Here is a 12,670-nt window from a genome sequence, read left to right as displayed (position 1 = left end):
TTAGAGTACCAACTGAGTAAGTTAACACTTCAGGGATTACTGTGGCCTTCAATTGGTGTGCAATACAAATGGAAACAATTTTAAAAAACTATTTTACATACCTAGACAATTGACCCATTTTGATCATCACATCAGAGCTGATCGGGAAAAACTAAAGTAAATTTTTCAGCTGGAATATCATACCGATTGAGGAGAAAGTGAGGACTGCAGATGCTGGAGATCAGAGCTGAAAATGTGTTGCTGGAAAAGCGCAGCAGGTCAGGCAGCAGTCAAGGAACAAGAGAATCGACGTTTCGGGCATGAGCCCTTCTTTAGGAAGGGCTCATTCCTGAAGAAGGGCTCATGCCCGAAACGTCGATTCTCCTGCTCCTTGGATGCTGCCTGACCTGCTGCGCTTTTCCAGCAACACATTTTCATATCATACCGATTGGCCTACATTGTAATTGCAATTAGTATTGCAAATATACAACAGAATGAATAGATTATAGGCTGTGTTAGTTACGTTAGCTTATGCTTTTCAGAAAACAATAGCAGTCGGATCTGAACAACAGTCTGATATAATATACAATTACCACCCACTGAAGTCACAATGAAGCAGAAGAAAGGAGGCAAATTATTCAATAATAATCCAAGCTCATGAATCCCCCGCTTAATGACTGTATTAATAAATAAGGTGGCAGTAACCTTAACAGGCAACCGAGGATTATAAACTGTTTTCATTTTAATCAAGAATTGCACATACCTTGTTTAGAAGTTAAATATTTAATTGAGGAATACAATTAAAATCTACACATGTAATTCACTGAATTGAATAGTCTATTTTCACAATCACATTAAAATGGTGAACATCTTACATATAAAAACAATTATACATCACAGGGTTCATTGACATACATGTGTATTCACATTAGCTTTCCATCAATCTTTCAAATCCCTTGAAGAGGGAGACCAACCCCAGACTCTAACGAACATTTCTCAAATTCGAACTGGCAATGGATGGCATTAATCAGAAGATATATATAACATTTTTCTCAATGCACTCAAGGAGGTAGAGAAACTCATTTTGGACCACGTGTGGAGGTTTAAACTGTGCTTTACAGATAGTTTGCAACCACTCTTTAATTATTTCCTTGGAGCTTCATTGAGTGAAATCGTTACATTGCAACAATATCTTGCACCTTCAAGTCTCATTTGATTAAATTTATCTTCGTACCAATTATACCATAATTCCTAATTTTATTTAGATTGTGGCATCATTTAGTATCAGCTTATGTCTGTAAAGGTGAGGAAAGCCCATTGACCTCATCCTGTGTTCCAAAACATCACCTATACAATGAATACTGAACAAAAACAAATGATGTGATATTGCCTACAGTCATTTGGTGGATGGTGTTTCCCATGAAACAGACTAAATAAAGTTTTTCTGCAGAGTCACCTTGTGCCTGAACCCTGCCATTCCACTATGACTTTTAACATGAAACAGAACAGCAAATATTCAGCTTTCAATTTTAAATGTCAATACAAAATTGTAACCAAAACTGCAGCACTGTAAAAGTAAAGTACACAGTCAAAAAAGTGATTGTACTGCAGAAGATTTTCAATACTTTATAGGTCTATTAAAATATGATCTAACATTCAGTTGAACTTCCAGAAGGTTCGCATTGGATTATAGATAAACAGCTGCCCTAACCTGAGGGACAAGTACTACAGTTACAAGTCACTATTTGTCTGATGCAATGTGATTTTTAAAAAAAAAATACAAGTTTTAAAGTCTAAATTTGACAAAATCCATTTTATAATGCTCAAATATTAATGAAAGCATCAGTAATACAATATGGTCTAGACAATCAGTGGATACTAAGTGCTATCATATTTACATTTTCTGAAAATGTCTATACAAGGAATCTTTACATTTTAGAAACATGATTTCTAATTAATGTGTAGAAACCCTTCATTGTGAAATACCACTTAGTGAGTACATGAGTTGAAAGCAAGGACTTAATTGACATGAATTTTAATAAATGATTTGGTTAGATTAAAAGCATAGCTTTTACTTTCAAAAGTGTATCATACTTCAAAGACCAAGATTACCAATGTATCACAAACTGTTTTTGGGGTGTTGGCAGGCAAGATTATATTAACAAGTTTGCAGGAACAGTGATCATAACTCCAAATGTAACAGATGTGAAATTAAATAATGAGAGTGAGAACGGAGTGGATAGCACCAAGGTCCAGATAACATTGCAATATGCAGGATATCAAGGAAAGGATAGAGGTGAAACAACTGTTTATGACATAAACAAGGTTCTCTAAAGGATACAGAAAGAATAACCTCCTATCTTCAGTTGCTTATTGCCAATTTTTCCCCGAAGTATGTTCCAGTTTACTTGCCAAGACTTCAGTGTGTACGAAATATTGCTGAAAAATTGTGCATGAAATACTATCAATGCTAACAGGTTTTAAGCTCAAGTTCTAACTGTTTAAAAACATATTGTTTGTTGATCACCTCATTTGTGGTGGTGCAGCCTGTGACAGAAACAAGCCTAAAGTATCTGGGACTGGCCATACTGAGTTGGTGATGATCAATGTAGACTGAATGTTCAGGCACTTTCTGTGGCAAAACAAGAATTATTTCCATAATTTTCTCAAGTGAGATTTCCCTGTTTCTTCCTGGGGCTAAAATGAACCCTGGAATCTGTTGTCCAGAGAAAGAGTGCAGAACACCCACTAAACGTAGCCACCAACCTGATACTAGTGGGCACTAATTCCTCTCGCTGGGACTTGGGTCAGCGCTTCTCAGCTCACCTGGACTCAAATCAAAAAAGCAATGTTCACTGTGACCTGCACGTGGTTCACTCTGCTCAGAATCTGCCAACTTTTCACAAAGGAAGTTTAAAATGCTCAACTGGAATGCTAATCCTCACTTTAAGACGCATTTTCAAAAAGAGACTGCTGTCCTCAGCGATGTTCAATTGCACAAAATTAGATAACTGAAGCATTGCTGCAGCTATACCATTTTATGCAACAACAGTTGTAATTTTGTTTCTGGTACACTACTAGAAGTGTGACTCCAAACATTTAATCAAACTGTTTTTACTCTGCAAACTGTTCGCATTGATCCTTCGGCCCTAAAGGAAAAAGGCAAGTATTATGGTTTATAGTCTTCAAAATAACAGAACTCTTTTTTCATTATAAATGGGCTCAGTGCTCCAGATTAGAGACGCCTTTATGGTCCATCTTCATTGCAGTGACTAGTAATTTAGAAAGGATTGAGGAACCAAACCCTGAGGGGTACAATCCTTAATACCCTGCCTATCCTGCAGAATTATGCAGTGTGAGTACGCAGAATAGTCAGCATTTATCAGTGTTTTGCCAAGAATATTCTCTCCTTGATCAGCAACTCCAACTAATAGAATTTGAGCACTCTTCTCCACTCATAGATCCTCACCAAATTTGCTCGAGGTCTCCATTTCCATCATGATATTGCAAGTTAGGCTCCAGGTAGCTAACAAACTGGGTCAAATGTTTGTTTGACGATCACCCTTTTAACTGCGTTGGATCACATCCAGCGGGTAAACTGTCAATGTGGCTGAAGAGGTCTCCTCACCCAGTGCATTCATTGCTTTGCATGTATAATACCCCGAGTCCATCTGAGTGACGTTTGTAATAATCAGTGAGCAGCTCCCATCCTCTTGGTAGTCAATCTGGAAGTGTGAGGACTCAGTGAGTGGATCCTCATTTTTATACCAAATCACTTCAGGGTCAGGGTAACCTGTGTCAGGGAAGAAAAAGTACAGATTAATAAAGAGATTTCAACAGAATCTTTCCCCAGAACACTTTTTCAGGGCAAGGATATTAGGTAAGTTTTAGTTTCAATCTGAAATGGTGGAAATACATATATAGAAGTGGCTGTGCTGCCCCTTACTCATCATTTATGAAGCCAAACCAGAGTATTGAACACAATGAGGAGAAAGTGAGGACTGCTGGAGATCAGAGCTGAAAATGTGTTGCTGGAAAAGCACAGCAGGTCAGGCAGCATCCAAGGAGCAGGAGAATCGACGTTTCCTGAAGAAGGGCTCATGCCCGAAACATCGATTCTCCTGCTCCTTGGATACTGCCTGACCTGCTGCGCTTTTCTAGCAACACATTTTCAGCTCAGTATTGAACACAATGACACACAGTACAACAGCGTTATAAAGTATAGTGCTATTTATGACATAATAATCAATAACTACAGATTACAATTTCAACACTGAGCTAGGAGAGGGAGCTAGGAGAGAGATGAGAAGAAACTTCTTTACTCAGAGTTGATAGGATTTGGAATGCGTTGCTTGGGAGAGAGGTGGAGGCAGATTCCATAGGAGTTTTCAAAAGATAGTTGGATATACATGTGAAAATGATGAATTTAAGAGAACTACGGAGATAGGGCTGGAAAATGGGACTAGCTGGGTAGCTCTTTCAGGAGCTGGGACAGACATGACGGATTGAATGGCCTCCCTCTATATTGTAAAATTCTACGATTCTACAATTACATGTTGCAGCCCAAGATGGCAGAGAGAATCCTTTGTTTTTGCAGAGTGCTTCATGTTTCAGAACCATTTGAAAATGCTTCTCAACATATTATTTTTGATGTGAGATGACGAATGCAGGCCAATGGGGCAATTGTTGGCGTACAGTCAGACCCTACAAATAACAGCTGGTGATCAGTGCTTGATGTGGGGTGGGGTAGGTTGGAATGACGTTGTGATTTGGAGGAGCCGGTGTTGGACTGGGGTGGACAAAGTTAAAAATCACACAACACCAGGTTAGAGTCCAACAGGTTTATTTGGAAGCAATAGCCTTCGAAGTGCTGCTCCTTCATCAGGTGATTGTGAAGCAGGACCATCGGACATAGAATTTATAGGAAAAATTACAGTGTCATGCAGCTGAAATGATATATTGTATGGGTGGCACGGTGGTACAGTGGTTAGCATTGCTGCCTCACAGCGCCAGAGACCTAGGTTCAATTCCTACCTCGGGCAACTGTCTGTGTGGAGTTTGTACATTCTCCCTGTGTCTATGTGGGTTTCCTCCCACAGTTTCAAGATGTGCAGGTCAGGTGAATTGGTCATGTTAAATTTCCCATAGTGTTAGGTGAAGGGGTAAACATAGGGGAATGGGTCTGGGTGGGTTGTTCTTCGGAGGGTCAGTGTGGACTTGTTGGGACGAAGGGCTGTTTCCACACTGTAAATAAGCTAATCTTAAAAAAACTAGATTGTTAAGTTTTTCATCTTTTGCTGTTTCAGCTCTTTAATATGTAAATCCCAGAACTTCTTTTAAGTCGCATTCTTAAGATAAGGTTTTATAACAAAAGGCGACATGTCAGCTCCGACAATGCCTTAAAGGTGTGAAGTTAGAAACCATCTCTATCCCAAACTTGAGTTAGACTGGTTCTATTTCCAAAATGGAATTTACAAAATATTACATGGACTGACTGCAGATTCTGCATTTTTTGAGCAAAATAGATTGTATCTGCAAATATAATTCTTCAAATACACTAATTCTTCAAATACAAATTCACCTCATAGAATTACATGTGTGCACATGTGCAGAAGGGAGAGAGAGAGTGTGAGTTTGGTAAAGTGTGTGCCTGGGTGTGACGGAGTATAAGCCTGTGAGAGGGTGTGTGTGTGTGTGTGTGTGTGTGTGTGTGTGTGTGTGTGTGTGTGTGTGTCGGGAGTAGTGGTGGGGGCGGTGGTTGTACATGTGCGCATACGAGAGAGAGCTTGCGTATGAGAGAGGGTCTGTGCGAGTGTATACGCATGCACGAGATCGGGAGAGGATATGGAGTCACCTTGGGTTCATGTCACACTACAGGTGACCCCACTGCACTATACACACTCTCTCTCTCACACACTCTAACATATGCTCACACTCACACAGACCCTCTCTCATAGCATACACATATACCCCCCATACTCTTACTCACACATGCACCCTCTCACAGGCTTATACTCCATCACACTCACACACTTTACCAAGCTTGCACACATGCAAACATACATTCTCTCACATGCACTCACACTCATTGTCTCTCTCTCCTGCACACGCACACAAAAATGTTTGTGGGGTGAATTTGCATATGCAGAATTATATTCACAGATACATTCTATTTTGCTCAAAAAAATGCAGAACCTACAGGCAATCAATTCATGTAATATTTTGTAAATTTCACTTTGGAAATAGAACTAGTCTGACTCAGGATTGGGAAACAGACAGACTCTGACCTCACACCTTTAAGGCATTGTCTGAACTGACATGTCACCTTTTGTAATAAAACCTTAAAGTTATCTTGAGTATGTGATTTAAAAGAAGTTCTGTGATTTGCGTGTTAAGGAGCTGAAACAGCAAACCCATTCTAAAAGATGAAAGACTTAACAATCTAGTTTTGTTCAATATATCATTTCAGTTGCATGACACTGTAATCTTTGGCTGAAAATTCTATGTCTTACGGTCGTGTTTCACAACCGCCTGACGAAGAAACAAATAGACCTGTTGGACAATAACCTGGTGTTGTGGAATGAAGTTGATAATTTAGGAGAATTCCCTTGTGTTCAGTTCCATTATTGTCGCAGGCCAGGAAAAACACGCAACAGAAATGTTAGGAACCTTCAATACAAGTGCACCTCCCCTTTAAACCACTAAGCTACCTGTACAAAGCACTGAAATGATGCTTAGCTTCCTCACCAATGAGCAAAGCCAAATTAATGGTTTACTCCCCAGTTAACATTGATCAATTCTCCCAATGCTGCTCACCTTCAATATGACACTGCAGACAGGAGGCACTGCCTTCCAGTTCGTCCAAGTCCTGCAAAGTTTCACTGAAAAATGGCTTCCTCTGAATTTGCTCATCCAGGGAGGAGAGCACCTCCTGTTGGTGAGTTGGACTCAGTACTGGGAAAGGATGACAATAAAGACATGATAGTTGATATCCACTGTACAACCACAGCCAAGACCTCCAGTCTACACCTGTACGTAGTTGATTTTTGTCCCCCTGTTCTATTCATGCTATGCAAACATAGTTGGCTGTTTCTCCAGCTTCATTGCCCTGGAGACAGCATTAGTGAGCTGCTTTCTTGAATCACTGCAGCCTTTATGGTGCCATTCGGGAGGGAGTCCCAGGATTTGTTCCAGCGACAGAGAAGGGATGGTAATATTGTTCCCAAAACAAGATGGTGTGGGGCTTGGAGGTAATCTTTGAAATGGCACTGATCCCATGCACATGCTGCCCTTAACGTCTAGGTGGGAATAATCACAGGTTTAGAAGGTGCTGATGAAGGAGCCTTGTTGAGTTACTGCAGTGCATCTTGTAAACAATACACACTGCTGCCACTGTGAGGCAGTGACAGAAAGACTGAATGTTGAAGGCGCCAATCTCATGAACTAAATGGTGTCAAATGTCTTCGGTGTTGGGGAGCATCATTCATGCTGACATGTGGAAAGTGTTTCATTGCACTCCTAACATATGCCTTATAGTTGGACATGCTTTCTGCAGAGTCAGGTGGTGAGTTGCTCTCTACAGGATTCCCCATCTCTGACCTGCTCTTGTAACCACAGAATTTATATATCTGGACTGGCTCCATTTCTAGTCAATCGTAATCCCCAGGATGGTGATCGTGGGGAATTCAGAAATGGTAATGCCATTGAATGTCAAGGGGAGATGGTTAAATTCTCTCTTGTTGGAGATGTCCATTACAGACACTCCTGTAACTTGCCAGTTATCAGCAGGACCAGGGAGAGGGTGGAACAGATAGTAGTCAATACTGTGGTCTATACTTACAGGCCAGTTCCAGTCCTCTCCCAAGGAATGACCAACTACAGCAAGGTCACCCCTGTGCAGGAGAGGTAGACAGATTGGTGAGGTGTGTTGGAAAATGGGGTTCCTTCAGTACAGGGCTTATGCCCGAAACGTCGAATCTCCTGTTCATTGGATGCTGCCTGACCTGCTGCGCTTTTCCAGCAACACATTTTCAGCTTCCTTCAGAATAGATCTTTTTCTAGTATTTGCTTTGCAGTGTGAAATCTTATCTAACAGTTGGTACAGCAGCATATGCTTAGACCAAACATAAACAATTTCTAACAGACAAGACAAAGGGAATGTGGTAAGAAAGGCCACGTAAAATAATCTCAAAGAACCATATGGATCTTTTATCAACACAATGTTTAGGAAACTTTTGCTCCTAAAAAGACTGAGGAGAGGCAGGAGGGTACACAAAGAAGCCTTGGCGGGAAGGATTAGAGAAAACCCAAAGCGTTGTATATTTATGTGAGGAATAAGATCAGAGAGAGCATAGGGCTGATCAGGGATGGTGAAGGGAAAGTGCCTGGAGTCTGGGAGGTAAGGGAGGCATGAGTGATGAATTTTCTGCTTCAGTATTCACTAGAGAGAGGGACCTTGTTGATCGTGAGAACACCGTGGACCAGGTTAATAGGCTTGAACAGATTGATATTAAAGGAAGTGGATGTGCTGGAAATTCTGGGAAGCATCAAGATAGGGTACGACATGGTGGCTCAGTGGTTAGCAGTGCTGCCTCACAGTGCCAGGGACCCGGGTTCAATTCTTGCGTCAGACAACTGTGTGGAGTTTGCACATTCTCCCTGTGTCTGCATGGGTTTCCTCCAGGTGTTCTGGTTTCCTCCCTCAATCCAAAGCTGTGCAGGTTAGGTGGACTGGCCATGCTAAATTGCCCATAGTGTCCAGAGATGTGAGGGTAGGCGCATTAGTCTGGAGTAAATATAGAGGTGGGTTATTTTTTGGAGAGTCAGTATGGACTTGTTGGGCTGAAAGGCCTATTTAGATGCTGTAGGGATTATAAGTCCCCATGCCCAGAACACATATATTAAGTTTACTACAGGAAGCAAGGAATGAGATTGCTGCATCTCTGGTGATAATCTTTGCATCTTAACTCTCCACGAGAGCAGTACCGGATGACTAGAGGGAGATGAGTGTTGTTCCTCTATTCCATCCCAGTACCAGAGACTGCTGACAGAGGGGTTCGGCCCGAAACATTGACTTTCCTGCTCCTCGGACACTGTCTGACCAGCTGTGCTTTCCACCTTCACACCTATTGATTCAACCATCTTCAATTGTCACAGTTGTATTTTTCTTGTTTATCTAATGTATATCTAAACTATTACCTCATAAGAGACCACTTGAACATTAGATTAGATTAGATTAGATTACTTACAGTGTGGAAACAGGCCCTTCGGCCCAACAAGTCCACACCGACCCGCCAAAGCGCAACCCATCCATTCCCCTACATTTACCCCTTTAGCTAACGTTACGGACAATTTAGCATGGCCAATTCACCTAACCTGCACATCTTTGGACTGTGGGAGGAAACCGGAGCACCCGGAGGAAACCCATGCAGACACGGGGAGAATGTACAAACTCCACACAGTCAGTCGCCTGAGTCGGGAACACACTGTTTTACACACTGCTTATATTAGGTAACTGTGGTCATAAACCCTAAAAATCTAACAAGAACTAGTCATGCAATTGCATGAACTGACTCGTGGTGAACTGTGAGAAGCAGCTGGAAAGGTAAGTGATAGGAATGGGCTGCAGTGAGTGAACCTCTGGAATTGTAGGCCACAGGCGATATCCTGGAACCAGGTCTGGGTGCCATGTTGGGGGAGGGGGACTGCACAGTACCTCAAAGAAAATACGGATAAAAGATCAAATTCAAAGAAGTGCAACAGTTTGCCTTACCCAAATAGCCAAACTGAGAGCAACTGACGGACAAAGTGGTTATGAAGTGCATTGCATCGAAGCCAGACTTTTGATGATTTTTATAGATGGAGGCATAAACTACAGAAGAAAATGATTTTTTGACGAACTTCCCATGTTCTCAAATTCTAGGCACCAGGAGATAGCAAGACTTTGTAGGGGAGTGTAGAAATTGGGAGACCAGCTGAACATTACCCAGAAGCTGATGTTGTTTCCCCTTGCAACCAAGACGACAGAGGAGATTTGATAGAACGGTCTAAAAAATTATGAAGGGTTTAGATGGAATAAATATAAACTCTTTCCAGGGGCTGAAGGACAGATAATCAGACGACCCAGATTGTATTGATTGCCAAAAGGATCAGAGGATATGAGGAAAAATCACTTTTACACCAAAGGCTAGGATTTGGAATGTACTGTATCCTGATACTGAGGTGCCAGCCAGTCAGTTCCACTGAAGAGCAGTGGCTCCATGGTCGTGTTGAAAAGAGTTCTTTACATAAAGAGGAACTGAATGGCTTACCACTTTTGTCTTGAGAAGTAGGTGCTGATTCTGTATTGTCCGGTTTGTTCAACGGCAAAGCTAGTCTCTTGAGGGCAAGAAGTGCCTTCCCTGCTTTCTAAAATTTAAAAAAGATGAAATACTTTCTCTTCAAAATAGACGAACAATCACACAGAAGCACAAGCAGGTCCAATTCAAAACAAAATAAAACTAGGGAATCTCACAGTACAGCAAGTCACACATGACCCATTGTTCCTGTATGGTAGAAGCACACTGCCCTGCTTTTTATCCAGACCTTTCAGTTTTTGTCCTTTTTAGCATACATTCAATATGTTGTGGTTCTGTTCGCCGAGCTGGAAGTTTTTGTTGCAAACGTTTCGTCCCCTGGCTAGGCGACATCATCAGTGCTTCGGAGCCTCCTGCGAAGCGCTTCTTTGATGTTTCTTCCGGTATTTATAGTGGTCTGTCCTTGCCGCTTCCGGGTGTCAGTTTCAGCTGTCCGCTGTAATGGTTGGTATATTGGGTCCAGGTCGATGTGTTTGTTGATGGAGTTAGTGGATGAATGCCATGCCTCTAGGAATTCCCTGGCTGTTCTCTGTCTGGCTTGCCCTATGATAGTAGTGTTTTCCCAGTCGAATTCATGTTGCTTGTTGTCTGCCTGTGTGGCTACTAGGGATAGCTGGTCGTGTCGTTTCGTGGCTAGTTGATGTTCATGTATGCGGATTGTTAGCTGTCGCAAAGAAGCGCTTCGCAGGAGGCTCCAAAGCACTGATGATGTCGCCTAGCCAGGAGACGAAACGTTTGCAACAAAAACTTCCAGCTCGGCGAACAGAACCACAACAACGAGCACCCGAGCTACAAATCTTCGCACAAACCTTGAATACATTCAATATCTTTGAAATTTATCATTAAATCTGCTTCATCATCCTTTCATCAGTGCATTCCTGTTCTTAAGTGAGAAAACATTTATATTTCCTGACCTTGCACTGTTGCCAAATATCTTACTTATCAACTATCCTGCCCAGGTAGAAAATTTTTCTCTATATATTTTACCAATATCCTGCATAATGTGATTGAATTCAAGTATATTCATAGAATTAAAACAGCATATAAGTGTTATGAAGGTGTAGGTGTGTACTGTACCTTTGAGAGAGAGAGAGAGAGAGAGAGAGAGAGAGAGAGAGAGAGAGAGAGAGAGAGAGAGAGAAAGAGAGAGAGAGAGAGAGAGGAAGCTAGTAAGGTCTGACTGAAAGCACAAAGTGTGCTGAACAATTTAAAAATAGAACACTTGGTTGAAACAAATAGCTGGAGTTGCATTGCCATGGAACAAAACAAATTCTAATTCGGCCAATCAGCTTAAATTATGCCCCAGATACCAAAAATCGATCAAAATTGAATTTTAATGTTTGGGATGGCATCAAACCAATGAAATGATTCAATGTTTTGGGGTATAAAACTGGATATTTTGAACAGTTAGAGGGAGAACTGCATTGAGCACCACCAAGTGCAGACAGCTAGCCAAATAGCTCTCTGAAAGGTACCTGTCCGTAACAAAAGTTGGAGACCGAAGAAAAGACGACCCAGAAGAATACAGAGAAAAATCTTCAAAGGAGAAGTGGCATAGCTGGCTGATTTTGAAATGTGATTTTTTTTTCTAAGTTGCTATCAGGTTTTTTTTTTAAAAAATCAGACCAGTATTGTTGAGTGGGAGGTAAAGTATAGGTTTAAGAGAAAGGATTTGTAAATAGTTGTTGTTTTAATGTCCTGTATTGGACTTAAAGAATAAAATTGTTAATTTTTACTTTAAATAATGAGATCAGGGATAGTTCTTTGTCTCTCGAAATTTAACAGACTACGAGGCGAGGTGAGCTTCTCTGTGGGACGGGTTTAAACTCGCAGAGGGGTTCACTCCATGCCGTAACAAAAGCAAATTAGAGAAAATGGAACCAAGCAGATGTAATATATTTGGATCCCCAAAAGGCATACATAGGAGTCGTAGAGATATACAGCATGGAAACAGACTCTTCAGTCCAACTCATCCATGGCACCCAAATGTCCTAAATAAATCTAGTCCCATATCCCTCTAAACCCTTCCTATGCATATACCTATTCAGTTATATTATACTAGCCTCCACCATTTCTTCTGGCAGCTCATTCAAAGCATGACCCTCTGTGTGAAAAAGTTGCCCCTGGGTCCCATTTAAACCTTTCCCCTCTCACACTAAACCTATGCCCTCTAGTTCTGGACTACCCCACTATAGGGAAAAGACCTATCTATTTACCGTATCCAAGCCCCTCATGATTTATAAACCTCTAGGTTCACCCCTCAGCCCTCAACACTCTAGGGAACATAGCCCCAGCATTTTCAGCCACTCCAGATAACTCAAATCCTCCAGCCCTGG

General features: G+C 41.4%; 1 protein-coding gene across 1 annotated transcript in view; it reads right to left on the bottom strand.

Moving 5' to 3' along the window:
• Window positions 1-814: 814 nt before the first annotated feature.
• LOC132830892 (myosin light chain kinase, smooth muscle-like) overlaps window positions 815-12,670 on the bottom strand; it is an 83,753-nt gene continuing 71,897 nt past the window's right edge. Inside the window, exons 15-17 of the mRNA XM_060848817.1 lie at window positions 10,290-10,386; window positions 6,796-6,933; window positions 815-3,772 (exon numbers count right to left, since the gene is read on the bottom strand). Coding sequence (XP_060704800.1) covers window positions 3,546-3,772; window positions 6,796-6,933; window positions 10,290-10,386 — 462 coding nt within the window. The 3' untranslated portion in view covers window positions 815-3,545. The remainder of the gene's footprint in view (window positions 3,773-6,795; window positions 6,934-10,289; window positions 10,387-12,670) is intronic.

This window comes from Hemiscyllium ocellatum, chromosome 32 (genome assembly GCF_020745735.1).
Source record: "Hemiscyllium ocellatum isolate sHemOce1 chromosome 32, sHemOce1.pat.X.cur, whole genome shotgun sequence".
Lineage (NCBI taxonomy): Eukaryota > Metazoa > Chordata > Chondrichthyes > Orectolobiformes > Hemiscylliidae > Hemiscyllium > Hemiscyllium ocellatum.
This window is presented reverse-complemented; position numbering and strand designations above follow the sequence as displayed.